The 27986-nt window shown below is 44.5% G+C and overlaps 2 protein-coding genes across 2 annotated transcripts; both read left to right on the forward strand.

The window, feature by feature from the left end:
- The first annotated feature begins 571 nt into the window (after positions 1-571).
- Positions 572-18012, forward strand: LOC311111479 (differentially expressed in FDCP 8 homolog). Its single transcript, XM_084154214.1, has 12 exons — positions 572-736; positions 3515-3637; positions 5666-5763; positions 5979-6128; positions 7474-7615; positions 7955-8119; positions 10702-10829; positions 11047-11160; positions 11693-11773; positions 13880-14020; positions 16241-16350; positions 16660-18012. Exons 2-12 carry the CDS (start codon positions 3529-3531, stop codon positions 16751-16753), a joined length of 1332 nt encoding a protein of 443 aa, XP_084010340.1. The 5' UTR covers positions 572-736; positions 3515-3528; the 3' UTR covers positions 16754-18012.
- A 960-nt stretch (positions 18013-18972) lies between these two features.
- LOC311111840 (mitochondrial inner membrane m-AAA protease component AFG3L1-like) lies at positions 18973-27894 on the forward strand. Its single transcript, XM_084154742.1, has 17 exons — positions 18973-19189; positions 20087-20174; positions 20308-20376; positions 20497-20615; positions 21013-21162; positions 21304-21378; positions 21644-21768; positions 21970-22240; positions 22533-22670; positions 22964-23117; positions 23317-23424; positions 25145-25270; positions 25783-25893; positions 26163-26278; positions 26430-26630; positions 26724-26918; positions 27136-27894. The coding sequence occupies exons 1-17, from the start codon at positions 19061-19063 to the stop codon at positions 27379-27381; spliced, it is 2421 nt and encodes an 806-aa protein (XP_084010868.1). The 5' UTR covers positions 18973-19060; the 3' UTR covers positions 27382-27894.
- Positions 27895-27986: the final 92 nt, after the last annotated feature.

Genomic DNA, 27986 nt, shown 5'->3' on the forward strand with positions numbered 1-27986 from the left:
GTCATTTGCTGAAGGCCGAAGCCTATACTACGCCATCTACTGGTATAACGTTGTTATTGAATACCATTCTAAAACAAGCTCTAGACATTTATTTTGGAAATGAAACCGGAAGCCGCAAAACAACTCTAACGTCTGGGCTAGAGTTGCTTGATTGACTAGCTAACTCCAACTAGCTACATTCGGTTCATGATGCCACATTCCTGACAAAAGTTTGTACGTATAAAACAGATCTGTAACCGAGTAAAGGGAGACATAAAGTAATATTAATTGAACGTGCAAATATTCATTCATAGTTGTAACATAGGGTTTGTACGTTTACAGATCTAATTTAACGGTTACATTTCATGTTTCACGCATGGCTTTTCTTACGATCCTATCAATTTACGTATGGATTTTCATACGATCCTAACGATACGTACGTTCAACCTTTTGACAGCTATCTGGCTCCATATTTAATGCACGCATGAATGCATACCAATATTGCCTGCAAAACACCCGTCATGGTTCTTGTTACATACACTGTCCGCGAGGTGTCGCTTCCGAGCAGTATTCCTGCGATGACACATCCAGAGAAAAACATTGGAATCATTCTGTGTGATGCTGATGACAGAAAACACAAGAAGGATACAGGCTATATTTGCGAAGAAAACTGAATGCACAGCTTTCAAAGTGTCCAACATCAATCATATACGGATGAAATCCGAATAAGTCGTGTTGTTTGGAGGTCGACAATGGGGTAAGTATTCCTGTCTAGGAATGTTAGCAAGCAGGCGAGCTAGCTAGCTAAGCTAACGACTGTTTTGCTAGCAAGCTGGCTATTAATATTTACATTGATTTTAGTTTTCGTAGCTAACATTGTTGATACCATTGCAGTGTATAGTTGCTGGCTGCCTGTCTCATGCAAGTCTTCCAATGTTTTAAAAGTCTGACCCTTCGTGCGTGTCACCCTTTCGTTTTGTAGGTAACGTTGGCTAACTAGCTAATTGAGATGCTATTAAATTACTAGCTAGAGGGGTTATGTCATAAACCCTCGGAAGTTCCTGAATGGGGTGATATGGCAGCCATGTTGGTCAGGGAGAAATCCAAACCTGTCTAAATGGAATAGATATATATTTATTTAACTAGGCAAGAATAAACGGCAGTAGAGGAATACTTCTGATTTTAGTTATGCAGGAAAATAAAAGTAAGGCATGTGTTTAATAGAATTGTCAACCTAAAATATTGTCATATAATTATATGGGTTTTATACACATTTTCTGTATAAATAGCAGAGTTGTGGACTTGCGTCACATGACTTGGACTCAAGTCTGACTCAAGTCACACATTTGATGACTTGAGACTCGACTTGATAGAAAATAAAGTAACTTGAGACTTGACTTGGAGCCTCAAGACTCGGGAGTCGACTTTCCCCTGAGATTGATGTCCAGGTTTTGTCACTCATTTTGTGGCACAGAGTATACGTGGATTGATTACTATACACGTAGCCAGAGATGGTAGCCGCAGCATCGCCCTTGCAAAAAACCTGCAACAGATTGGCTAGTGAAACGCACACTCGCCACTCTGATTGGACCAGCAAACTGTCATTCAACACAGGTCGGGTGAGCTAGCGAAGAGATTGCTGATTTGTGACAACTATAAGATTGAGTGCAGCGCAAACGTCAAATTGTAGGAAGAGATGATTGCCATAATAAATACATATGCAGCTCCAAAAATTGTTTGGTGAACAAGAATATTAACTGTTTACTTTGTAAGCTCACCAGCAATGGGGCAACAATTACTAGCATAGGTCTACTGGTCTTCTGGTATGTAACAATTGCTTGAAATTGTTAATTTACTTATGAAGTTTGCATTTTGAATTTGTTGTTAAAATGAATTATTACTGTGGCGAAGACGCACCGACATGCTGACACACAGCTCGCGTTACTTCTTGAGCTTGGCAAAATAAATGTACACATACATGTTATTCAATCATTGCATCTAAACTGCTCGTGCGCGTCAACAAGCGTCTGCGTAGCCAGGCGCTAAAATAGAATTTGGTTCTATTTGTGACACTTGATGCGCTGCAAGTCCCGCCTCTCCCATCTCCTCATTGGTTTTTAGGAACGCATACCCACGTGGGTGATTGAAAGATGAACTGAGGTCCACACTCCAGTCCAGTTGGTGGTGGTAATGCACCTTAAAGTTGGTTGCCAACCGCCATATAAAGTCAGAAGAAGAAGCCTGAAGGAGGAAAGATTACTAGAAACTAACTCGGTTTACCCTTTTATCTGTGGATGAATTGTCGGAGTAGAGGACCTTCTGCATTTCAGGTAAAATAACAACCCAATGTTTATATCCCAGGACAAATGAGCTAGCAACAGCAAGCTAGCTAGCTAAATTGCCATACATGTTTAATGGTTTTCGACCTGTCCCGAAGTTAATATAGTTGGTTCAGAGTTCGTTTTGATAGTTCAACCTGCATGTCCTGATCGCGTTTGGTGTGGATGGACAAAATCAACATGCGCGTGCGGTCTGGTCAGCATGTCACAGGGGGAGGCTGTACAGTCTTGCCCTTTACTTGTGTCCATTCAGATAGGACCGGTTAAGCATGATACAGAGGCTATTTGTTTTGGGCTATTGCCGGTGTATATTTGGTAAATCTACTTGTATATTTTGTATGATATGGTGCTTTCACCATTGGATCACCAAGACCTGTAAATAAGTCTACACTCTGAGCACGTCAAACTGCCTTGCCTTCTGCTGATTTCATGCCCTTACGACTTCTACAAGGTCCCTGTTTTACAATTACATAGTCTAATCAAAATGTGTTGTAGACAAAATAATGAAAAGGGCTGTCTGGTAATGAACTGTCCTCAATATATAGACAAAGATTTGTAGTTGAACAAGGCGTTGTATGTATAGATTTTATTTTTTTACTTGAATGGACTTTACTTTCTCTTAGAATGCACGACTTGGACTTGACTTGAGGCTTGACCCGTTCTACTTGGGACTCGACTTGAGACTCGGACCTTGTGACTTGACACTTGCTTGTGACTCGAATAATAGTGACTTGGTCCCACCTCTGACAAATAGGCTCTAAAATGCATGTAAAAAAAAAAAAAAGTGTTTGAGGATATGTTTAGGCTATAAACAAGTCAAAGCAAAAACAGTGACAACCCCCTCAACTAGTGCTTTTAATGGGAGTCTTGCTTGTTTTCAGACTGTGTAGTGGCTCATCTGAGCTGATCATGCAGCTCTGATGACTGCTACGGTTATGTGTCTATGATAATGCATACTAGATGTGTCAATATCTGATCCCTACAAGACATCATAACATGGCAGATCAACCATGCCGGAGTAGCAAAATAACCACTCTGTCCTTGAGGGAGTGTCAAGTGAGACTGAGTTTGACCCCCCCCCCCCCCCCCCTCTCTCTTTCTCATGAGGCTTGGCTTGGTGGTAGGTAGCCTAGACCATGTGTCTCTCATCCTTCTGGTTCACGACTGTTTGCCCATGTGTTGTGTGTCTTCCACAGATGTAGCTGGTGAGATGGAATATCATGAGAGACCTGCTTCTTTTCGCCAAGCCCGCCTCAACCCCTTTGATCGGGGGGAGGAGGAGGACGGCCCCCCAGGGGGTAAAACCCCCCCTCGAGATGGTGAGTGTGACTGGCGGGTTGGGTAGTGGCCTAGTTCATTGATGGGTCACAGTATACATGTGTAATAGAACGTGAAATGTATTAACACCAGTGCTGAATGTGATTGCCATGTGATGAGAAGAGATTGCAGAGGCAGATTCTGTGTGTTTTACTCATCTCAGCAAAGGCATGGAGAATGGATAGGCCGACAACCTAATGACACTGCAGCAGTCTCTTATTGCGTATGAGTATGAAGATGGAGTAGTGCAGTAGCCTGGGGTGAAGTCAGTTCATGTTGTCTGTGCAGCCAGGCTGCATCTGCAAGATTAGAGCTGCATCCTATACCAGAGCAAGCTTTGTCTGCAGAACTATAGTCTGCAAGAGATGCAACAATCTATACATTTTGAAATGATGTGACTGACTGTACAGCTGGACAACAGCATAGACTGAAAGAGGAAGGCTGCTGTTTTTTCCATATCTCTGTTTCTTACTATCTGATTTAGTGCCACTCTTGCAACAGCCCTAACCATTATGAGCTAATCAACAACATCAACTGACCCTGGATCTGTAGCCTAAAGTAATGAGAGGAACTGAGACAGGATCATTAGGTGGTGCTGTGGTTCAGAACGGTTTCTGTAATCGTATGCCTACACTTAGCTCAGTTCACTAGAACACTGTCTAGGCTGCAGCTGCATTTGTCTGCCTCTTCATCTCTCTCTGGCAGCTAGCAACTCAGGATATCCTGTCTCTCACTACCATGATGTCATCTGAGGTGTATGCAGGTACAAACAATATGCAGGCCTAGATAGTGAGATTGGCTATGGGTTTACTTGATACAGGCTAACTTGAGACTGCGCCCTGCTGAATGTTGTTTATGTTTGTAATGAGATGTTCTGGCTTTAGGCTTATCAGTTGTTAGACACCCAAAATGCTTCTTGCTGATCGTAAACATCTGTTTGTGATCCAGGCTAACTGCTGATGTAATAGCATATGAGATGTAGCATCTCTGTATTTTCGTAATGTTTTTTTTTATGATGATAGGAGGGGAAACTTGTCCCTCAGGATCTTTAGGTCTAATTGATCTGCTTCTTACTGTGTTGAGGCGTCTGTTCCAGCCAAAAGTAAAAGCTTTGGGAAGCAGCCTTTTATCAGGGAGCGTTCTTTGGAGATGTAGAAGCTTAGAGCTTCAAATAGTTTAGCCCTAAGCCAATATCTGGCACTCTGTACCCTGGCACAAAACCACACAAAATGGCTTAAAGCCTCTCTCTGGTTCCTCTAAGGCTTTAAATATTTGATCAGTTTACATGCCCCCAGGCCTATCAGCACTCCCTTTGATTTAATGGCTGAAGTGCTGAACTGTGTATGCTCTGGTGCTGGAGTTGAGAGCCGAGCTAAACCAAGGATAACTTTTTGTATCAGATTGTCAGATTGCTTTGATTTGTGTGATTAGTCTCATAATACAGCAACCCACATTTGAGTTGGTGTCAGAGAATAAGGCTTCTATCTGTCATTACTTATCTTTGTACTATAATTTTCAAGTTCTTTGTTGTCAAGCCCAAGTAGTTTTATGAAGAAGAATAAGATTATATCAGATTATTACAGATCATGGATGAAAGCCTTTGTTAAATCCAATAGGTGAGGTGTAAATTGTGGGACCGTAAGCTGATGTCTGGCCCATATCCATAACCTCATCCGTACAGTGGGACTGTTAGGTTAATCATTTCTGCCTGTTCATCTGGAGGCTGTAAAGCCTAAGTCTATTACCTAGCAACCTTTAGCACTTCAAAGGCAGTAGCCCTTTCCTGTTTCCTTCTGGATTTAAACAGAGCACATATTTGGATAAAAACAGTATGTTGTGACTCCTTTATCTGCCCTGAGGGTGAAACTCATTTTAGACAAATGTGTGTTCTGTAAAAGGTTGGTGTGTGTGTGTGTTTAGTCATGTGTGAGGTTTAAGTGGGCGTGTGAGCTTTACTGAGTGTGTATAGGCCTGTGTGTGTGAGAGAGGGAGAACAATGCTTACAGTACTTCTTGTCCGTCTTTCCTCAGAGATGAGACCTGAGCTCTTCTCCTCTGAGAGCAGAAGCCAGAGTTTGGACCGAGCCATGGACCTGGGGTTGGCAGAGGACCACTTCTCTCGACCTGTCGTAAGGACAATCCTTATACGGCCATTTTGGATGTTGGTGAACCACTGACCAGAGTCGGTGTGGTTGTATGAAAAGTAATTCTTAGTGAAAACACGACTGTGATGGATACACTTGTCTGTCTATGTGCAGTTTAAATGGCAATCAATAGGTGCTAATGTAAGATTTGGTGCCTGTGTCTGTCCGTGCATGTGTTTTTACTGTATGTCCCTGTGCAGGGCTCATTTGTAGCATCGGACATTGAGCAGCTGAAGATGGCCATAGAGGAGTGTAAGAGACTAATACTGGAGCTGCCTGAGCACTCAGAGAGACAGAAGGACACTGTGGTCAAACTCATCCACCTACGCCTCAAACTACAGGAGCTCAAGGTAAGACCAGGGGGGAGGGGAAGAGGGGAGGCTGGAGGGAAGTATTGACCTACCCAGGGGCCATGAGTGAAGGGGGTAAGGAATTGGTCATTGGAGGTAAATGGCAATAAGGTAATCGTATCTATGTAGAATAGAGTCAACCAACTAAATACCTGTTTTCAGAGCACTTATTTGTGAACATGAACTGTGTATGCATGAAAGCCATTCACAAATCATTCACTACCCCAGGAAATGTCAATACAATATTACTGTGCCTTCAGAAAGTATTCACACCCCTTTACTTTTTACACATTTTGTTGTTTTACAGTCTGAATTAAACATTTATTAAATTAAGATTTTGTGTCACTGGCCTACACACAATACTCCATAATGTGAAAGTGGAATTATGTTTTTATTAATTTTTACAAATTAATAAAAAATGAAAAGCTGAAATGTCTTGGGTCAGTAAGTATTCAACCCCTTTGTTATGGCAAGCCTAAATAAGTTCAGGAGTAAACATTTGCTTAACAAGTCTCATAATAAGATGCATGAGCATGATGAAGTTATTAATTACACTTTGGATGGTGTGACAATACACTCAGTCACTACAATGATACAGGCGTCCTTCCTAACTCAGTTGCCGGAGAGGAAGGAAACCGCTCAGGAATTTCACCATGAGGCCAATGGTGACTTTAAAACAGTTACAGAGTTTAATGGCTGTGATGGGAGTAAACTGAAGATGGATCAACAACATTGTAGTTACTCCACAATACTAACTTAAATGACAGAGTGAAAAGAATGACGCCTGTACAAAATAAAATATATTCCAAAACATGCATCCTGTTTGCAATAAGGCACTAAAGTAAGACTGCAAAAAATGTATACTTATGTAGATTTTTCATTTTCAATACATTTGAAAATATTTCTAAAAACATGTTTTCACTTTGTCATTATGGGGTATTTAATCCATTTTTAATTCAAGCTGTAACAACAAAATGTGGAATAAGTTAAGGGGTATGAATACTTTCTGAAGGCACTGTACTTCTTGTTTTGGTCTTCGTGTCCATGTTTCCTCATTTTATGGCAGTCTCTCACTGTGGTTGTGTCACGTCTAACTTAAAAAAGAACATGTGAAACCACCCTTTTAGCTCATGCAGTCTCTGGATTCTGCTGGGATTGCCTGAATTGCTTTCAACATATATGGGTTGTTTTGGTGTCATTCACACATTGGGAGAATGAGTGGGTTGAAAGTGCTGCAGTGAACTCGTCCAGTTGATTAATAACAGATACTGTAGTGTAGTTCTCTGACACAATGCTGTGCTCTTGTGCTGCATTCTGATTGGCTCTGCTCCTTGTCACTCAACAGGACCCTGAGGAGGATGAGCCAAACCTGAGGGTGCTATTGGAGCATCGTTTCTCCAAGGAGAAGAGTAAGAGTGTGAAACAGACGTGTGACAAGTGCAGCACTATCATCTGGGGCCTCATCCAGACCTGGTACACCTGCACAGGTAAGAGTGCATTAAAACTAAGGCCAAATGTTCTCAGTGGTAAAACCTAATGGACACTGAACGGTTACAGCTGTATGGCTGAACTTGGGTAAACATATGAATGAGAGAGCATTGCTAAGCAACCAAAACTGAATAGCGTTCAGTTGCTAGGCAACACTGCCCTCCTGTGGCCTTCTATTGGTTGACGTTGGCCCTGAAGGATGAATTGAGTAGGAGAGAAAAGTGGAATGAATTGGTGTAAAGTATGGCCAACTTTCTCTAAAGAATCTTAAGTCACATATTGAATTTTAAAAGGGTAGTTAGCTGTTGACTGTCTCTGTTCCCCTGTCCCTCTCGCAGGTTGTTACTACCGTTGCCATAGCAAGTGCTTGAACCTCATCAACAAGCCCTGTGTGAGGTCAAAGGTCAGCCACCAGTCGGCGTACGAGCTCAGCATCTGCCCAGAGATCGGGCTGGACCGGCAGGACTACCGCTGTGCCGAGTGCCGCACGCCTGTGTCACTAAGTGAGTGTTCAGCTTTTAATATACCGACTTGATAGCCAATTAGCAGTCAGCACAAATTGAAATCTATATATATATATATAGTTGGGTTTTTTTCACCTTTATTTAACCAGGTAAGCCAGTTGAGAACAAGTTCTCATTTACAACTGCGACCTGGCCAAGATAAAGCAAAGCAGTGCGATAAAAACAACAACAACACAGAGTTACATATGGGGTAAAACAAAACGTACAGTCAATAACACAATAGAAAATAGAAAATCTATATACAGTGTGTGCAAATGTAGTAAGTTATGGAGGTAAGGCAATAAATAGGCCATAGTGCAAAATAATTACAATTTAGTATTAACACTGGAGTGATAGATGTGCAGAAGATGATGTGCAAATAGAGATACTGGGGTGCAAATTAGCAAAATAAATAACAATATGGGATGAGGTAGTTGGGTGGGCTAATTTCAGATGGGCTGTGTACAGGTGCAGTGATCGGTAAGGTGCTCTGACAACTGATGCTTAAAGTTAGTGAGGGAGATAAGAGTCTCCAGCTTCAGAGATTTTTGCAGTTCGTTCCAGTCATTGGCAGCAGAGAACTGGAAGGAATGGCGGCCAAAGGAGGTGTTGGCTTTGGGGATGACCAGTGAGATATACCTGCTGGAGCGCATACTACGGGTGTGTGTTGCTATGGTGACCAATGAGCTAAGATAAGGCAGGGATTTGCCTAGCAGTGATTTATAGATGACCTGGAGCCAGTGGGTTTGGCGACGAATATGTAGTGAGGGCCAGCCAACAAGAGCGTACAGGTCACAATGGTGGGTAGTATATGGGGCTTTGGTGACAAAAACGGATGGCACTGTGATAGACTACATCCGATTTGCTGAGTAGAGTGTTGGAGGCTATTTTGTAAATGACATCGCCGAAGTCAAGGATCGGTAGGATAGTCAGTTTTACGAGGGCATGTTTGGCAGTATGAGTGAAGGAGGCTTTGTTGCGAAATAGGAAGCCGATTCTAGATTTAACTTTGGATTGGAGATGCTTAATGTGAGTATGGAAGGAGAGTTTACGGTCTAACCAGACACCTAGGTATTTGTAGTTGTCCATATATTCTAAGTCAGACCCGCCGAGAGTAGAGATTTTAGTCGGGCGGGCGGGTGCAAGCAGCGTTCGATTGAAGAGCATGCATTTAGTTTTACTAGCGTTTTAAGAGCAGTTGGAGGCTACGGAAGGAGTGCTTGGGTCATGTTCAGTTTGAACATTTTAGTCATTTAGCAGACGCTCTTATCCAGAGCGACTTACAGTTAGTGAGTGCATACATTTTTCATACTGGCCCCCCGTGGGAATCGAACCCACAACCCTGGCGTTGCAAGCGCCATGCTCTACCAACTGAGCTACAAGGAGGCCACTGATGTATGTATTGGCATTGAAGCTCATTTGGAGGTTTGTTAACACAGTGTCCAATGAAGGGGCCAGATGTATACAAAATGGTGTCGTCTGCGTAGAGGTGGATCTGAGAGTCACCAGCAGCAAGAACGACATCATTGATATACACAGAGAATAGAGTCGGCCCGAGAATTGAACCCTGCGGCACCCCCATAGAGACTGCCAGAGGTCCAGACAACAGGCCCTCCGATTTGACACATTGAACTCTATCTGAGAAGTAGTTGGTGAACCAAGCGAGGCAGTCATTTGAGAACTAAGGCTATTTAGTCTGCCAATAAGAATGCGGTGATTGACAGAGTCGAAAGCCTTGGCCAGGTCGATGAAGACGGCTACACAGTACTGTATTTTATCGATCGGGGTTATAATATCATTTAGGACCTTGAGCGTGGCTGAGGTACAACCATGACCAGCTCGGAGGGTAGGGGGGGGCATGGGCAAGTTGCAGAGCTGGTGGCCGGGGTAGGGGTAGCCAGGTGGAAAGCATGGCCAGCCGAAGCAAAATGCCCAGCCGGGCATGATGTCTATGGACCATTGTTGTATTAATAACACAATCACAGTTATAAAAGCAGTAAGTGTCCTTGAATGGCTAACCTCTGGGTCAATGGCCTGTAAAAGGCTGTGTGGACATTCTTCTCCTCTCACAGACTAATGTGACTAAACCTACTATACAAGATAAACCTGGAGCCCAATAACTGTTAGTGTTCCTCTGTGGGGATCTAAAGAGATTTAGCTAGAGCACTTAGTCATTCTCATTCACTCTCTATGCTAATAGAACAGATGGTACTTAACTCAGCCTGCTGATCTAATGCACTCACATCAAGCTTGGAGAGTTAAATCAGCTTTGATCGTGTAATGTGATAATTAAAAGTTACCGCAATCTACTTACTTGCCAGGATTTTCCTCCCTGGGAGATGTGTTGAATATTCATCAAAAGCTATGCTGAGTTGTATCTCATTAAGAGTTTAATCATGTTGTGGTTAAGAAGATATTTGTTCTATAATGTGTTGTGTGTCAGTGTTAGTTGCATGATCAGTGAGTTGTGTGTGACACTGTGAGAGTTGTCTCTGAGACCGTTACATCAGTGAGAGTTGTGTGGGGTGGTGTTATAATCGCTCACGGAGCCCCATGCTGCGCTGTGTTGTGTTGTCCGGTAGGGGGCTTGCCCAGCGAGGCCAGGCAGTGTGACTACACGGGCCAATACTACTGCAGTACCTGCCACTGGAATGACACCGCTGTCATCCCTGCACGCGTCATCCACAACTGGGAGTTTGAGCCACGCAAGGTACCAAAGAGAGAGAGAGATGCTAATAGCACACTGTTTTTCCTTATCAATATAGATTTTTTTTACACAACCAGGAACTTCAACAAACTCTACATTATATTACATGATGAGCAGCTGGTAAGAGAATGCACCGCTGTTTCCTTTGGTGACCATGTAATGCCTATTTGCACTCTGTGCAGTCCTATCTCTAACAGTGTGTCCCCTGCTCTCTGGTCAGGTATGTCGTTCCTCCATGCGTTACCTGGCCCTGATGATACCCCGGCCTGTACTGAAACTGAGGGAGATCAACCCACTGCTCTTCAACTTTGTGGAGGAACTAGTGGAGATCAGGGTGGGTGACATATCAGCAACAGGGACTCTGCATGAATAGAGTGTACTGAATGTTTGACATAAATTCATTCAAATGTTTTTGTCTTTTTGTACAGTTTTGGGGTTTGTCTTGCCCTCCATTTCCACTCCATCTAAACTGGGATTAAGTCTGGTTTTGCTATAGAACTTATTTTGGGAGCTCTACCTTCTCTGTATTACCAAACAGTAGACCAGGCTTTTGTTTTCAGGAGATTCTCACCAGTCAGCAGTTCTATTTGTGCCAGTGTGTTTTGTGGTGAGGGATTAGATTACTGAGGGAGATAGACAGCTGTTTCTGTCAGTGGGGAGATTGTAGGGCCAGAGAAGAAAAACACTTGCTAATGGTGTATCAAAAATAAAAGAAGTAGCTTCATCAGATAGTTCCATGAAATGAGAAATATGGGATGGGGGACACATTCAAAAGCGATTTCCCATAGAACATGTTGTGTCTGACATTGGCCCATGGAATCCAGGTGTGACTGACCGCTAGTATGTGAATGTGTTCCTCCCTGCAGAAGCTCCGTCAGGACATCCTACTGATGAAGCCCTACTTCATCACCTGTAAGGAGGCCATGGAGGCACGGCTACTACTGCAGGTCAGCAACATCCCCCGCAATATCAACACATCATCCCAACACCCCCACAACATCATCCCAACACCCCCACGACATCATCAACACAGCCAAAACATCACATAAACATGACACATTACAATCTCTGTATAAAGGACATTGCATTTGCGTCCAGTGCCTTGCATAATGATCTTCCAGCAGTATTGTTAAACAACCCAGAGGAACCTATTTATTCTGAGGTCATGGCTGAAAGTATGTGCTGCAACAGCGCCACCCTCTGGCCTTTTATTAATAACATACTGATCTAAGAATCAAATCAAGTTTAAATTGTCACATGCTTCTTAAACAACAGATGTAGACTAAGTGAAATGCTTACTTACGGGCCCTTCCCAACAATGCAGAATACAATAAAATAATAATAATAGAAAAAAACTAGTAACATGAGGAATAAATACACAATGAGCAATGATAGCTTGGCTATAAATACTGAACAAAGATATAAACGCAACATGTAAAGTGTTGGTCCCATGTTTCATGAGCTGAAATAAAAGATCCCAGAAATTGTCCATATACACAAAAAGCTTATTTCTCTCAAATTTTGTGCACAAATTTGTTTACATCCCTGTTAGTGAGCATTTCTCCTTTGCCAAGATAATCCATCTACCTGACAGGTGTGGCATATCAAGAAGCTGATTAAACAGCATCATCATTACACAGGTGCACCTTGTGCTGGGGACAATAAAAGGCCACTGTAAAATGTGCTGTTTTGTCACACAACACAATGCCACAGATGTCTCAAGTTTTGAGGGAGCGTGCAATTGGCATGCTGACAGCAGGAATGTCCACCAGAGCTGTTGCCAGAGAATGTAATGTTAATTTCTCTACCATAAGCCATCGTTTTAGAGAATTTGGCAGTATGTCAAACCGGCCTCACAACCGCAGACCACGTGTAACCACGCTAGCCCAGGACCTCCACCTGCGCAATCATCTAAGACCAGCCACCCGGACAGCTGATGAAACTGTGGGTTTGCAAAACTGAAGAATTTCTGCACAAACTGTCAGAAACCATCTCAGGGAAGCTCATCTGCATGCTCATCGTCTTGACCTGATTGCAGTTCGGCGTCGTAACTGACTTCAGTGGGCAAATGCCCACCTTCAATAGCCACTGGCACGCTGGAGAAGTGTGCTCTTCACAGATTCATCCCGGTTTCAACTGTACCGGACAGATGGCTGACTGTGTGTATGGCGTCGATTGGGTGAGTGGTTTGCTGGTGGCGGTGGGGTTATGGTATGGGAAGGCATAAGCTACGGACAACGAACACAATTGCATTTTATCTATGGCAATTTGAATGCACAGAGATACTGTGACGAGAGCCTGACGCCCATTGTCGTGCCATTCATCCACCACCATCACCTCATGTTTCAGCATGATAATGCACGCCTCCATGTTGCAAGGATCTGTACACAATTCCTGGAAGCTGAAAATGTTCCAGTTCTTCCATGGCCTGCATACTCAACAGACATGTCACCCATTGAGGATGTTTGGGATGCTCTGGATCGATGTGTACGACAGCGTGTTCCAGTTCCACCAATATCCAGCGTTTTTGCACAGCCATTGACTGATTTCCTTATGAACTGAAACTCAGTAAAACATTTGAAATTGTTGCATTTTGCGTTTACATTTTTGTTCAGTATACATGGGGTACCAGTACCGAGTCGATGTTCAAGGGTACGAGGAAATGGAAGTAGATATGTACATATAGGTAGGGCTAATGGTCTTGGTAATGCGAGGCCATATATAAATGTCAAGATATGTGAATGAATGGGTGACCTCGATGTTGCACAGCTACTGTACATTCTGACATGCATTGTATGTAGAGTTGTGAGCAGTTATGGTATATGATACATACAGCACTAGAGGGGATTATTCTAGTTCATATGCAAATGTTTTTAAAAAAGGGGGTTAGAAAATATTGTCCCAAGTAAGGGTTTGTTTTAACAGTGAAAGGGACTCAAATTTCAGGCAATGCTTTTAGTTATTACATTCTATTAATTAACATTTGGTTACAGTCAGTTAACCTAATTTAATGGATATGGAAATGTATATATGAATCTCTCTTCCCCTCTTAGCTCCATGATCGCCAGCACTTTGTGGAGAACAATGACATGTACTCGCTGCAGGATTTGATTGACATCTCCAGTGGCAGACTCAGCTGCTCTCTCACAGAGATCCACACTACCTTTGCCAAGCACATCAAACTGGACTGTGACGTGAGTTTTATATACGGGACTTGTCTAAACGGTCTCTTGGACAATATGCCCAATGGTTAGCTAATGTAGTTCGTAATACATTTACATTTACATTTTAGTCATTTAGCAGACGCTCTTATCCAGAGCGACTTACAGGAGCAATTAGGGTTAAGTGCCTTGCTCAAGGGCACATTTACGTCATTTAGCAGACGCTCTTATCCAGAGCGACTTACAAATTGGTGCATTCACCCTATAGCCAGTGGGATAACCACTTTACACTTCTTTTTTATTTTTATTTTGGGGTGGGGGGGGGGGGTAGAAGGATTACTTTATCCTATCCCAGGTATTCCTTAAAGAGGTGGGGTTTCAAATGTCTCCGGAAGGTGGTGAGTGACTCCGCTGTCCTGGCGTCGTGAGGGAGCTTGTTCCACCATTGGGGTGCCAGAGCAGCGAACAGTTTTGACTGGGCTGAGCGGGAACTATGCTTCCGCAGAGGAAGGGGAGCCAGCAGGCCAGAGGTGGATGAACGCAATGCCCTCGTTTGGGTGTAGGGACTGATCAGAGCCCGAAGGTACGGAGGTGCCGTTCCCCTCACTGCTCCATAGGCAAGCACCATGGTCTTGTAACGGATGTGAGCTTCAACTGGAAGCCAGTGGAGTGTGCGGAGGAGGGGGGTGACGTGAGAGAACTTGGGAAGGTTGAACACCAGACGGGCTGCGGCATTCTGGATGAGTTGTAGGGGTTTAATGGCACAGGCAGGGAGGCCAGCCAACAGCGAGTTGCAGTAATCCAGACGGGAGATGACAAGTGCCTGGATTAGGACCTGTGCCGCTTCCTGTGTAAGGCAGGGTCGTACTCTCCGAATGTTGTAGAGCATGAACCTGCAGGATCGGGTCACCGCCTTGATGTTAGCGGAGAACGACAGGGTGTTGTCCAGGGTCACGCCAAGGCTCTTCGCACTCTGGGAGGAGGACACAACGGAGTTGTCAACCGTGATGGCGAGATCATGGAACGGGCAGTCCTTCCCCGGGAGGAAGAGCAGCTCCGTCTTGCCAGGGTTCAGCTTGAGGTGGTGATCCGTCATCCATACTGATATGTCTGCCAGACATGCAGAGATGCGATTCGCCACCTGGTTATCAGAAGGGGGAAAGGAGAAGATTAGTTGTGTATCGTCAGCGTAGCAATGATAGGAGAGGCCATGTGAGGATATGACAGAGCCAAGTGACTTGGTGTATAGGGAGAATAGGAGAGGGCCTAGAACTGAGCCCTGGGGGACACCAGTGGTGAGAGCACGTGGTGCGGAGACAGCTTCTCGCCACGCCACTTGGTAGGAGCGACCGGTCAGGTAGGACGCAATCCAGGAGTGAGCCGCGCCGGAGATGCCCAGCTCGGAGAGGGTGGAGAGGAGGATCTGATGGTTCACAGTATCAAAGGCAGCAGACAGGTCTAGAAGGACAAGAGCAGAGGAGAGAGAGTTAGCTTTAGCAGTGCGGAGAGCCTCCGTGACACAGAGAAGAGCAGTCTCAGTTGAATGACCAGTCCTGAAACCTGACTGGTTTGGATCAAGAAGGTCATTCTGAGAGAGATAGCAAGAGAGTTGGCTAAAGACGGCACGCTCAATAGTTTTGGAAAGAAACGAAAGAAGGGATACTGGTCTGTAGTTGTTGACATCAGTGGGATCGAGTGTTGGTTTTTTGAGAAGGGGTGCAACTCTTGCTCTCTTGAAGACGGAAGGGACATGGCCAGCGGTCAAGGATGAGTTGATCAGCGAGGTGAGGTAGGGGAGAAGGTCACCGGAGATGGTCTGGAGAAGAGTGGAGGGGATGGGGTCAAGTGGGCAGGTTGTTGGGCGGCCTGCAGTCACAAGTCGCAGGATTTTATCTGGAGAGAGAGGGGAGAAAGAAGTCAAAGCATAGGGTAGGGCAGTGTGAGTAAGACCAGCAGTGTCATTAGACTTAACAAACGAGGATCGGATGTCGTCAACCTTCTTTTCAAAGTGGTTGACGAAGTCATCCACTGAGAGAGAGGAGGGGGGGGGGGGGGGGAGGATTCAGCAGGGAGGAAAATGTGGCAAAGAGCTAATAAACAATGTTACTCATCTCATCTGAGCACAAAGGTGAGGAAGAAAGGGAATCGTTCTGGGGAGAAAACCAATGAAACAGAGCAGGCAGATGTTTTACTGAATCTGTAGAGACCTGTGATACTGACCTGTGCCCTGTCTTTTGCCCTGTCTCCCTCCAGCGGTGCCAAGCCAAAGGCTTTGTGTGTGAGCTGTGTAAGGAGGGAGACATCCTGTTCCCTTTTGACAGCCACACCACAGTGTGCCACGACTGCTCTGCTGTCTTCCACAGGTCAGTCCCCTAGTCCGCTATATGCAGACACCAGAGGAGGCTGGTGGGAGGAGCTATAGGAGGACTAGTTCATGGTAATGGCTGGAATGGAATAAATGGAACGGTATCAAACACATCAAATATATGGAAACCACATCTTCGACTCTGTTGCATTTATTCCATTTCAGCCATTACAATGAGCCCGTCCTCCTATAGCTCCTCCCACCAGCCTCCCCTGGCAGACACGTTTATCAAACATATGTAGTGTTTATGTGTAAAATCAATGATTGGTTGACACTTGGCTATTTCCTGTGTGCTGTTTCTCTTTAGGGACTGTTTCTATGACAATTCCACAACTTGCCCAAAATGTGCCCGGATGACCGAGCGCAAGCACGACGAACCGCCGGATCTGAAAGACACGTAGCCCTGTCGATCCAATCCTGTCACTGTGACTGACAACCTGTGGGAGTGGCCATGGCACTTTTTCTTATGTTGCGGACCATCAAGACATTCTTCTGACACAAACATGACTAGCTTTCCCTCTTGCGCTCTCTCTGTCTTTGTTGTTTTGTGGGGATGTTTTTAAGTGTCTTTGTTCCAGTTCAGTGGACTACGGAAGATGGTAGCAGGATATTAGAGTTTTATATGATACGGTGATGAAGTGTGATACTCTGAGACTGGCTGCATTGTATAACCCACAGAAACACACTCTGAGCACTAAGCCAATGTTGTACAGTATGTGTGTGACTATGTGTTACTGTGTGTGAGAGTACTGTATAGGCATCATGTTGCAGGCATGAATTGTAATGCGAGTCACATAACGGTCTTTACCTCTTAACAATCTAATATATTTAACTACCCTGAAGTAGGTGTTAAATTCCAAATTCTTCTTAACAAATCAATGTAACAAAACTGCTATTCACCTCCAGGCCTTAACTGACATCGATAACAAGAGCCAGTTATTTTTAGTGAGGTTATGACATAGCTCTTCAAAACGACCTCCTTATGAGCATGAGGTATGTCACCCCCCTGTTGTGAAACGAGGCGTTACGTGATGGACAATGACACTAAAATGGGTTTTTATTGTTTATTTGTTTGAACATAAAATTATCTGCCTGAAACACTTGAGGAGAGAACATGTGGTTTGTATGTTATGTCCTAGGGAGCTTTTAATCCAGTACCTTTTTACAGTATAATTATTGGGCAGTCATGTAATGTCAAGCATGTCAAGGGTAAAGTGAAGGAGAGCTCATTATGATGCACTGATTAACCATATCTTAAGTTGACATAGTGTGTGCTGAAATGTTTGGATTTATAATTGAACACTGTACATTTACCCATTGATCAAGTAATCTATTTACAGTATTTTTGTTTTTTTGCAGCCCGCCTCAAAGTATAGCACATTATTTTCAGAGATGAGAAAGCTGGCGAATGATACCTCGGGACACATGAGCATGTAAATGTTGATGTTGACAAAAAATTATTTGTTTTAAAATAATGAATGTTTGGCTGTGTTATGTTTTTCTCTACATAATGATCTTGATAACATGCAAATGTAATGTTCCATGTGTTAGTGAAAATCCAGATATAGACATGAATTGTAAGATCATGTGAAGTTAAGCATGAATAATGTATTAATAAATTCTATGTTGTGAATAATGTATTAATAAATTCTATGTTGTGAAGAGTGTTTTATAAGCTAACACTGTGGCAGCCTTTGCCAATGTAGCCCTCGGCTCCAGGCCGGTGACAGAGGCAACTGAATGTTGTTTTGAACAGTGTAGCAACAGTAAACTGTATTTTGAAAAAATGGGAACAGGTGAGAGGGATTGTTTCTGTCTGATAAAAAAAAAAAAAAGATAATCGTGGAAAATGTGACCAGTGAATGAGGGGATTAAATTATATGGCCCGGTTTACCCCGTTGCGAGGAGTTTTTGGTGAGCATTCGTTTTGGAACCGGGCTGCCTCCCGGGCGTGAGGCAGGTGCCCCCACCTCAGTGGTTCAAACCCACGGTGAATTCTGCTCCAAAGAAAAGTGATGTAGCCTAGGCTAGATCAAGCACGTGGAGTAAAGAGTAGGATTCGGTATTTTCACATGTATAAGTGATTTATTTTTATAAAAACGTTTTATCTGCACAATGAAAACTAGTTTGAAAATTCGAACATATATTTTATGGAAAGGAGATGTATATTTCTGGACCAAGCTGCCTTGTTGACAACATGGCCGAGCGGCGCAGATTACTGTTCGGTTTAAGAGGGGCGCTCCTGCCTCACAGTTATTGCCCGTTCACGTCACGGGTCATAGTCCGGTGCACCGCGGCTCAGGTTAATAGAACTCCCTCATTTTCATAAGCTTCACTTGTTGTTGTTGTTATCGTTCCACGCATATAGACCAATCGCAAAGCAGCAGTCCGGTCCTTCGAAGGACCCGAGGAGGTCGTGGGTATGCACGAACATAAATGCAATAACAATCGAAAGACTTTAACTCGAATTCATCGAATTTTCTCATTGTACAATTCACAAAACTAATGATTGACAGCAATGATACATGTATAGATACATATTTGTAATCATGTTATTTTTTAAACATTATTTTTACGTCAGGCTTATATAAGGTTGGTGACTTGATTTTTCTCACTCGGTGTAATCGCAGCTAGTTGTAAACTGTTGAGGCTCGGGAGTCGATCCACCTCAACAACAGCGGGGATACTCTGTCTGCTCCAGCCGAAATATGGTTCGTATGATGGGGCTGCTTTCAGTGAGTGTTGGGCCCCTGCGGAACGGGGTGCAGGCTTGGGGCAGAGGCTGTGCCACCATCCCTGCAGCTTTTCGCCACAGTAACGTTAGCGCATTATCGAAGGTAGAGTGTAATTTCTTTAAATAATGCTTCGGCCGTCAACTTGCAAAATAACCATGTAATGTTCTAATACAACATTGATGACAGATTTACAATATATTTAAAAATGCATGATTAAGCCTTGTTTGTCTTTGCTTGGTGAACTCTGTCATCAATAGTTTCTTGCATAAAGGTCTCGTCCTTGTTTATGAAACTTTTTTCCCTCATTCATTTCATAACAAGGCGAGTTGCTGCGTTCTGTGGGGAAGGGGGCGTCTCAGCTGCAGCAAGTTGTGGGTCATGGCTAGAAGGTATCGCTCCAGTTTTTGTCAAACTAACGTCAGATTTGACTTTTCGTAGCAGGTTAGGATCATTGGGTTAAGGTTAGGAAAATAGCTAGGGTTAGCTAAAATAAAAAAAACTTTTTACGTAGCTAAATCTGACAAACTGGATCCGGTTGCAACGGTCTCAGAGAATTTCGTATGATTCTAGCCATGACCCAAATTGTGTGAAACATTCTAGGGCCTTTTGCCAAATCGATGGTTTTATAACCCAACATCAGTTCAATGAGTTCATCTGTTTATGAAGGACTTTAATATTATTTACTGTAATAATAATTTTGCCTGGTTGAGTTATCATGATGTGTTGTTTATTCATTGAATAGTAAAAGGCATAAAATGATGCACACCCCAAAATGTTTTGTAGAGGGGCTGCCTAAAGGAGAGTAAACTATAAAAAGAAAGTCGGTTGCTATCCCCATTAAATGTTTGGGAGCATAATTAGAATATTCAGTGAATAACATCTGAATAGTCTTCAACTGTGTATTCTTGAATATCAGTAGCTTAATGCAGATATTTTAACCCCTTTGAGTATGAGATTCAAGGTAGGCTGTGTTAATCCAATCCTGCTCTCTCCTCACAGTGTTCCGCATTAAAACAAATCAATGCCATGGGATTAAATCAATGCCCTTTCACATTGGCTCGATTGCTCAGTTCCAAACCCCCAACAGGTAAATTACTCTAACACCAGGAATATGTTGATGTTATCATCTATGCATGTAATGACCATGGCAATTACCATTGACTGTGCAATTCATTTTTGTTGTTTGATTGTGTCCTAATTCAATGTTTTAATTGCTTCAGGATTTGAGAAGTTCTTTCCAAAGAGTGAGGACACTCCTGGAGTCAACAAATCATCTGAAGAGACCAGAGGTATGACTGATGGCCTATATCCTGTGTGTCTCTACTGGCCCACTGTTCAAACACTGGGATGTCAACGATGGACAGCCAGTTGTCTGTGATTTAATTTCCTGTGGCAATTTGCTTGTTTAGATGAGAAGACCAAAGAGCCAGAATCTCAGGGCGGAGGAGAAGGGGGGCCAAATGGAGGTGGCAAGAGGGAAAGGAGAGGCGGAAGGAAGGATGAATCAGACTGGTGGACACGCTTCCAGGTCTGTTTCAAAGCCTCAGCTACCTACAGATCAGACATGTAAACAAACAAGATGTGCCTGTTTTCTCCACAACAACAGCACTCTGTCATCACTCATGTTTGATTTTCCACCCCTTAAGCTACCTGATCTGAACCAGAGACTACCTAAACACATCAGTCAGTAATGCCTTGTTTGGCAGCCTGTTATGTAATGGATGGGAGAGGAATGTAAAAAAAGTTGAGTTCCTATTTATAAAGGGCTGCTGTGTAAGATGATAAAGGGTCACCTTTTATCATACTGCTAATGGGTGTTGACAGTTGCCATGAGAGGGAGGCAGTCTGTGTCTGTGTGTGTGCGCTTGTGCGTGTGTTGATTTCCACCCTGTTTCCCCTCTCATTGTTTTCTCTGAATCTGACAGAATTATTTCCCCTGGGATGAGAAGACCATGCGCAATGTCGTGATCGGATTCGCCGGCATGGCCTCTGCGTTCCTGTATTTCTACTTCCGAGAGACAGGAAAGGAAGTCTCCTGGAAGGACTTTGTGCATAGCTACCTGGCCAGAGGACTGGTGAGAGACGGGGGATATACTAGGTTACTGTTCTTCACTAGTTACTATGTAATAACATTTTATAAGACCCATAAGTAAAGTTTTATTGCATGTGTCATTGTTTGTGTGTGAAACAGTGAGTCTGATGTGTTCTCTGTACAGGTGGAACGTCTGGAGGTAGTCAACAAACAGTATGTCAGAGTCATCCCAGTGCATGGAGTCAATACGTCAGAGGTGGTACGTACCAAATAATCACAAGGGAGACATTTGGGAGCCTTGTTTTTTTGTTGACACTATCCATAGGCCCCCTTTGGACATTTAAGACATATATAGAGAGTTTACAAGTTAGTAAGATATGCATTTAGATTTAGTATGCTTTTCTATTCTTTAGTCTGATGTGGTGATGTTCCATACTGTTTGCTTAGAACTTAACTAATAAGGAATGAGGAATGCCAACAGTTATAAGTGTGTTCACATCCCCTTGTCTCTCTGTGTGTCACAGAGCTACCTGTGGTTCAACATCGGCAGCGTGGAAACATTTGAACGCAACCTGGAGCTGGCCCAGCAGGACATGGGCCTGGACTCTACACACAGAATACCTGTGGTCTACGGAAGCGAGAGTGACGGGTGAGACATGGGAGGGATGGAGAGCTGTGGGAGCAGGAATACTTTATTTGAATGTTGTTCAGATTAGGAGCTGTGGGGTTGGAGCTCATTTGAAGGTCCTCTCTATCATACTCTCACTGACCCTGGAGATGTTGATAGAGTTATTGGCCCATTAATGCTAATCTCTCTCTCTCTCTCTCTTATTTATTTATATATATATAGTACTTTCCTGATGAGCATTCTTCCAACCCTGCTGCTGGTTGGCTTCCTGCTCTTCACCATGCGCCAGGGACCAATGGCAGGAGGCCGTGGCGGTGGGCGGGGCAACCCCTTCAGCATGAGCGAATCCAAGGCCAAGATCATGAAGGACAACATTGACGTGAGGTTTAAGGATGTGGCGGGCTGCGAAGAGGCAAAGCTGGAGATCCTAGAGTTTGTCAACTTCCTGAAGAACCCCCGGCAGTACCAGGACCTGGGGGCCAAGATCCCCAAGGTAACTCTTTCCTTAGAAGCCATACCAGCATCTGAAACACTACTCATATAACCCTGTTGTACAGGATGATGCTCACCAAGAGAAAAAATAGCAGTATGTTGAATTTCATGGCCATGTCAGGAAAACACTGTGCAGTTTAATTTGTCTATGCAGTATGATGAGCTGAGATTATAGTTAATTGGCTGTTTGTTTGCATAGACATTTCCTTTGCATCTCATTCACCGCTGCACTCTAACCTCCAAGTACTCACAAGAGTGTCCACCTATACCAGCTATGACCATGTGTTTCCCAGGGTGCAGTGTTGTCGGGTCCCCCCGGCACAGGGAAGACCCTGCTGGCCAAGGCCACAGCCGGAGAGGCCAATGTCCCCTTCATCATCGTCAACGGATCTGAGTTCCAGGAGATGTTTGTTGGCGTGGGCCCAGCCAGGGTGAGTACTACCCCAGGGGAGAGGTTAGGAAGAGGAGGGACAGTTGGATGACAGGGTGTATTTCTGTTCGCTTTTCCTCTCTTTGTCTAAATATTTGCTTTGAGGTCACGCACTTGTTTCACTCCTCTATGGGAATAAATAAATGTGTCTCTCTGAATCACTGTATTGACATCAGTTTTATACAATAAGCATGCAAAACTTTGCTAAAGTGTTGATTTGTTGTACTGTGGACCTATCCAGTAATGTAACCCATGCCTTTCCCAGTAATGTAACCCATGCCTTTTTTTTCCCAGGTGAGGGACATGTTTGCCATGGCCCGTAAGAACGCTCCCTGCATCCTGTTCATCGATGAGATAGATGCTGTGGGCAGGAAGAGAGGCAGAGGGAACTTTGGGGGACAGAGTGAACAGGAAAACACACTCAACCAGCTGTTAGTGGAGATGGATGGTAGGTCTGGTCTTACACTGTAGGTACAATATGGTGGTTAACTGAAGCAACTTTCTTTCCAGAAAAGGGAAATTATTCCCAAAGACACTCAATGACTGTGCCATGTTTAATTAACCATAGTTATCTGTGTCCTGTATATTATGTGACCCTTCCATACAATCTCAACTGTTTTTTCATCACTTCTCTATTGGGTCTGTAGGGTTCAACACAAGCACTAATGTGGTCGTCTTGGCTGGAACCAACCGACCAGATATCCTGGACCCAGCACTGATGAGACCTGGGCGCTTCGACAGACAGATTTACATAGGTACAGTCAGTCCACTCCATAAATTGCTATAAGTAAAATCTGTGTGGCCTGTAACTGTTTATTTGCCTTGAACTGTACTGTACCCATTGTCATAGATTTACATTATGTCATAGATTTACATTATGTCATAGATCTACATTCTGTCAATGATCTAAATACTGTAGTAGGTAGAGAGAGTCTAATTTTAGCAGGGCCTAATCTGTCTCTACCTGTCGGCACAGATCAACACAGCCATTGATACAGACTATCAGACAATTCATTGGCCCCTCTTTCAGAGTCCAACTCTATCAGTACCTCACATATACAGTACATTCTAGATATAAGCCACAGTATGTGGAGTAGGGTAGATGCTGCTACCTAGCCGCTGTAGTGTATACACAATGCTGTTTACTTCTACAGTATAGGCTACTTTATCAGTGTGTTCAGTACTGTGACACAAAGAGCAAAGTTTACCTGGATTAAACATAGTTTACCTGGATTACAGTCCCCTGGATTAACGTGGCATTTGCCTTTCTTTCTTTGTTCTGGCTCTGCTCTCTGACAACTATTCCTCCATCCACTCTCTGGTCAACACTGCTCACAAGCAGAATGAGTTTTTCTGCCCTGTCATTGGATTAGCAATCTTCAGCGCGTTGTATTGAGGGATTACCCAGCCTGAGCCGGCCGGCCTATCTCATGACATTAGCACGCCATGCCTGTTCAGTGTCGTCCCGCCTCTCCTGACCTGACCGCCATTACCATAGCAACGAGCTAGCCTGGTCCTGTGTGTTTAGGGAAAGGAGTTTGACCTGAACAGGAAAAACTCAGCGCTATAAATTCTAACTAGAGCCCAGAGTTTTTTGCGGTTGGGTCATGTGGTCAGGGAAAAACTCCAGGTCTATGTATGTTAGACCACTGTCCAGTCTCCATATTCTAGTACCAGACAGCCCTGGCTGAAATTACTGTGGTTAATACACAGAGGCTTTTTTTGTCACCTTTCCCTGGGTAGTGAAACCACTTCCTACAGCCCTTGCCGACATGATTAGAATTTGACATGACCCCATTTCATCAATACAATAAAAGCAATGCAAATTGTCCTCACAATTAGTCCTTGTAATCAAACCATTTTAGAAGGGAAAACTATAAGTGCACAGAGATAAAAAAACAAACATATTTGGTCACATTCTTGGCAAAAGTGCAGGTGCAAAAGCACTGACTGTGCAAAATGTTTTGCCATCATCAGCGCTATCATAACTTGCCTAATTGCCTTATCTGTGTTGATAGCAGTCTGATTTTAGCTGTGCCCAACATTGCAGTAACGTGTTATGTCAGCTATGTGGATGTACTCTTTGTGGGTGAGGTGAGATTTCTAATGGCTGGGATCCATTTTCCCCCTAGTCCAGTCCAGCTGTACAATGGTAGGCAGCTCCGGCCTGGCCTCACTGGCCTGCATTCTTCTGTCTGTCATGGAAACTAACTGCAGCGTGAGTGAGAGCTTCTATAAACTGAAAGGTTATGTAACCGGGGGACAGTAACCATTAGGGATAGGAGGCGAGGCAAGCTGCTCCCCTGGGCCATCTCACTAGGGTGTAAATATTTTCCCTCTTCCTCTCCCGCCTGGGCCAGTGGTCATCCCCATAACTCTGTTTCACTTCCTCCCTGTCAAACCTGATCCCCCTCTTTTTCCCTTTCTATCCCTACTGTTTTTCAAATTCTCTCTCTCCTTCTCTTTTCCTCTCAGGTCCACCAGACATAAAGGGCAGAGCGTCCATCTTTAAGGTCCATCTGAGGCCTCTGAAGCTGGACTCCAGGATAGACTCTGAAGCTTTGGCCAGGAAACTAGCTGCCCTCACACCTGGCTTCACTGGTGAGTGCAGGGCCAGGTGTGTTTGTCTGTATGAACGTTGACAGCTAGCTGTGTTGCGTTTTAAAGGGATAGTTTGGGATTTTGGCAATGAAGCCGTTTATCTACTTCCATAGAGTCAGATGAACTCGTGGATACCATTCTTATGTCTCTACGTCCAGTAGGAAGGAAGTTAGAGTTAGCTTTGCAGGCCAATCCTGACTAGTGTTAGCAAGACTTCGTCTTTGCGCCAGCTTTACCCAAAGACTTCCAGTCTTTGCGCTAAGCTAGTTAGCATTGGCTTGCGAGGGAAGTAGAAAAAGGGCTTCATTGCCAAAATCCCGAACTACCCCTTTAAAAGTAATGACGTAATGAACACAGTACATGGTTCTTTCAACATACTGCGCTAAGTACATACTGTATGTATTCGAAGCCCCTGAAGTAATCATGCTGCTTGTCATAAACCTTTACAGTATCTCCTGGTCATGTTACAGGTAGTTGTGTGGGTAATCTATAATCTTCCCTTGTTGTTACAGGAGCTGATATTGCCAATGTGTGTAATGAAGCGGCCCTGATAGCAGCACGCTACCTTAACGAGTCTATCAACGTCAAGCACTTTGAACAGGCCATCGAGAGGGTCATCGGAGGTAAGCTACTGTCACTGACTGGGGGATGGTGGGGAGTGTGGATGTCAGGGATCAAGGCTCAAACAGGAAGTTAATATTTGGAATGTAACTATCAGACTGACTGGTGTTGACATGACCTTCCTGTCTGTCTGTCTGGGGCCAGTGAGGCCACTCTTTTACTCCTGAACAAGTAACCAAGCCTCCTCCCCTAACACACACAAGTACAGCCTTGAGACCTTAAACTCACACACACTTTTAGTGGTTGTCAACATGCCCTCCTTTCCCCCCAGGTCTGGAGAAGAAGACCCAGGTGCTACAGCCATTAGAGAAGACCACTGTAGCATACCACGAGGCTGGCCATGCTGTGGTGGGCTGGTACCTGGAACACGCTGACCCTCTGCTCAAGGTGGGCGGCCCTCTCCTCCACTCTCTTCTATCGCCTTTTATTCCCACCCACTGTCTCTTCTCTGTCCTTACTGTCCCTGTTCTACCTATCCCTCAATTTCATCCTGAGCAGAATGTAGGATCTTACCTGTTGGTTTGCACTCCTGTCCCAGGTGTCAATCATCCCCCGGGGGAAGGGTTTGGGGTACGCTCAGTACCTCCCTAAGGAGCAGTACCTGTTCACGCGGGAGCAGCTGTTTGACAGGATGTGTATGATGCTGGGGGGACGCGTGGCAGAGCAGGTCTTCTTTGGGAAGATCACCACAGGGGCACAGGATGACCTCAGGAAGGTCACGCAGTCTGCCTACGCACAGGTAAACGCACGCACACACACACACACACACACATATATACACACACACACACACTAATTAACCTCTCGCTCTCCCCCTCGATCCCTCTCTCAGGTGGTTCAGTTTGGGATGAGTGAGGCAGTGGGCCAAGTGTCTTTTGAGCTCCCCAGGCAGGGAGAGATGGTGATGGAGAAGCCTTACAGCGAGCCCACGGCCCAGCTCATAGACCAGGAGGTCCGCTCGCTCATAGACACTGCCTTCCAACGCACACACCAGCTCATCACTGAGAAGAGAGATGTGGTGGAGAAGGTGAGGGGGAAAGAGAGGGCTATGTAGGAGAGAGATGGTGACAGAGGAGGGCGATATGGAGAGGGATAGAGAGAGGAGGTCCAAATCTCCTAACCCTAAGACGGGGAGAAATAGGATGGCAATCGCATCGACAGTGTATCAGAAAGGTATAGAACATGGTTGAAAAGTGGTCTACTCTGCAGTAACCTCCATCCCCTCCCCTGTGTTTCCCCTCCAGGTGGGGAGGCGTCTCCTGGAGAAGGAGGTTCTGGACAAGGCTGATATGCTGGAGCTGCTGGGTCCTCGCCCCTACGAGGAGAAGTCTACGTATGAAGAGTTTGTGGAGGGGACGGGGGCCATGGAGGAGGACACCTCCCTTCCTGAGGGCCTCAAGAACTGGAACAAGGACCGGGGGACGGAAGAGCCCCCTCAGGAGCAGCAACGCAAACAGGCTCTCTACCTGTTTGACACACACCACGTCTGACCTGGCCCCCACCCAACCAGGCCACTGGAGGGACATGTTGAGACTTCATAGGGTTGGGGGGAGTGGAGGGCACTTGACATGACCCAGACAGACTGATATCAGGGGAGGGTGTCAGGTTTAAATAGGCAACACGGCACCGTGTCCCTGATGGCTACAGATTGAGGGTTGTGGGGTGCAGCAGGGGGTCTGCTGCACCAGCCTAGATTGTGCAATTTCTCATGTAGACTTTTTAAAATTCATATGGGAATGCAGGGCATAATGAGATTCGTCAATCTGTGAAGGATATCCACTTCACCATGCCGCTTCTTTCCTTCCCTGGAGATTCACTGCTGTGCTATGTTCCTCCTTTATCCTGACCATAGAATGACCGCTCAGGGCCTGGAATGCACTAAGGCCCTAGAGACCATGGTCCATGGTCGTCACATCCTGTCGCCCTTGGATACATCTTCCTCACAGAGAAATTATATTGTTTTTATAGTTGTATAGTATTCATAAAGTCATTATTTGACCTTTTCATTGTGTGTTGGATGAGTATGTCTGACAGACACAATTTTTATGAATATATGATCATGTACATCAGGAATGGGCAACTGGCGGCAGCCCCC

This window comes from Coregonus lavaretus (assembly GCF_964263955.1).
Source record: "Coregonus lavaretus genome assembly, chromosome: 37".
In the NCBI taxonomy this organism is placed as follows: Eukaryota; Metazoa; Chordata; class Actinopteri; order Salmoniformes; family Salmonidae; genus Coregonus; species Coregonus lavaretus.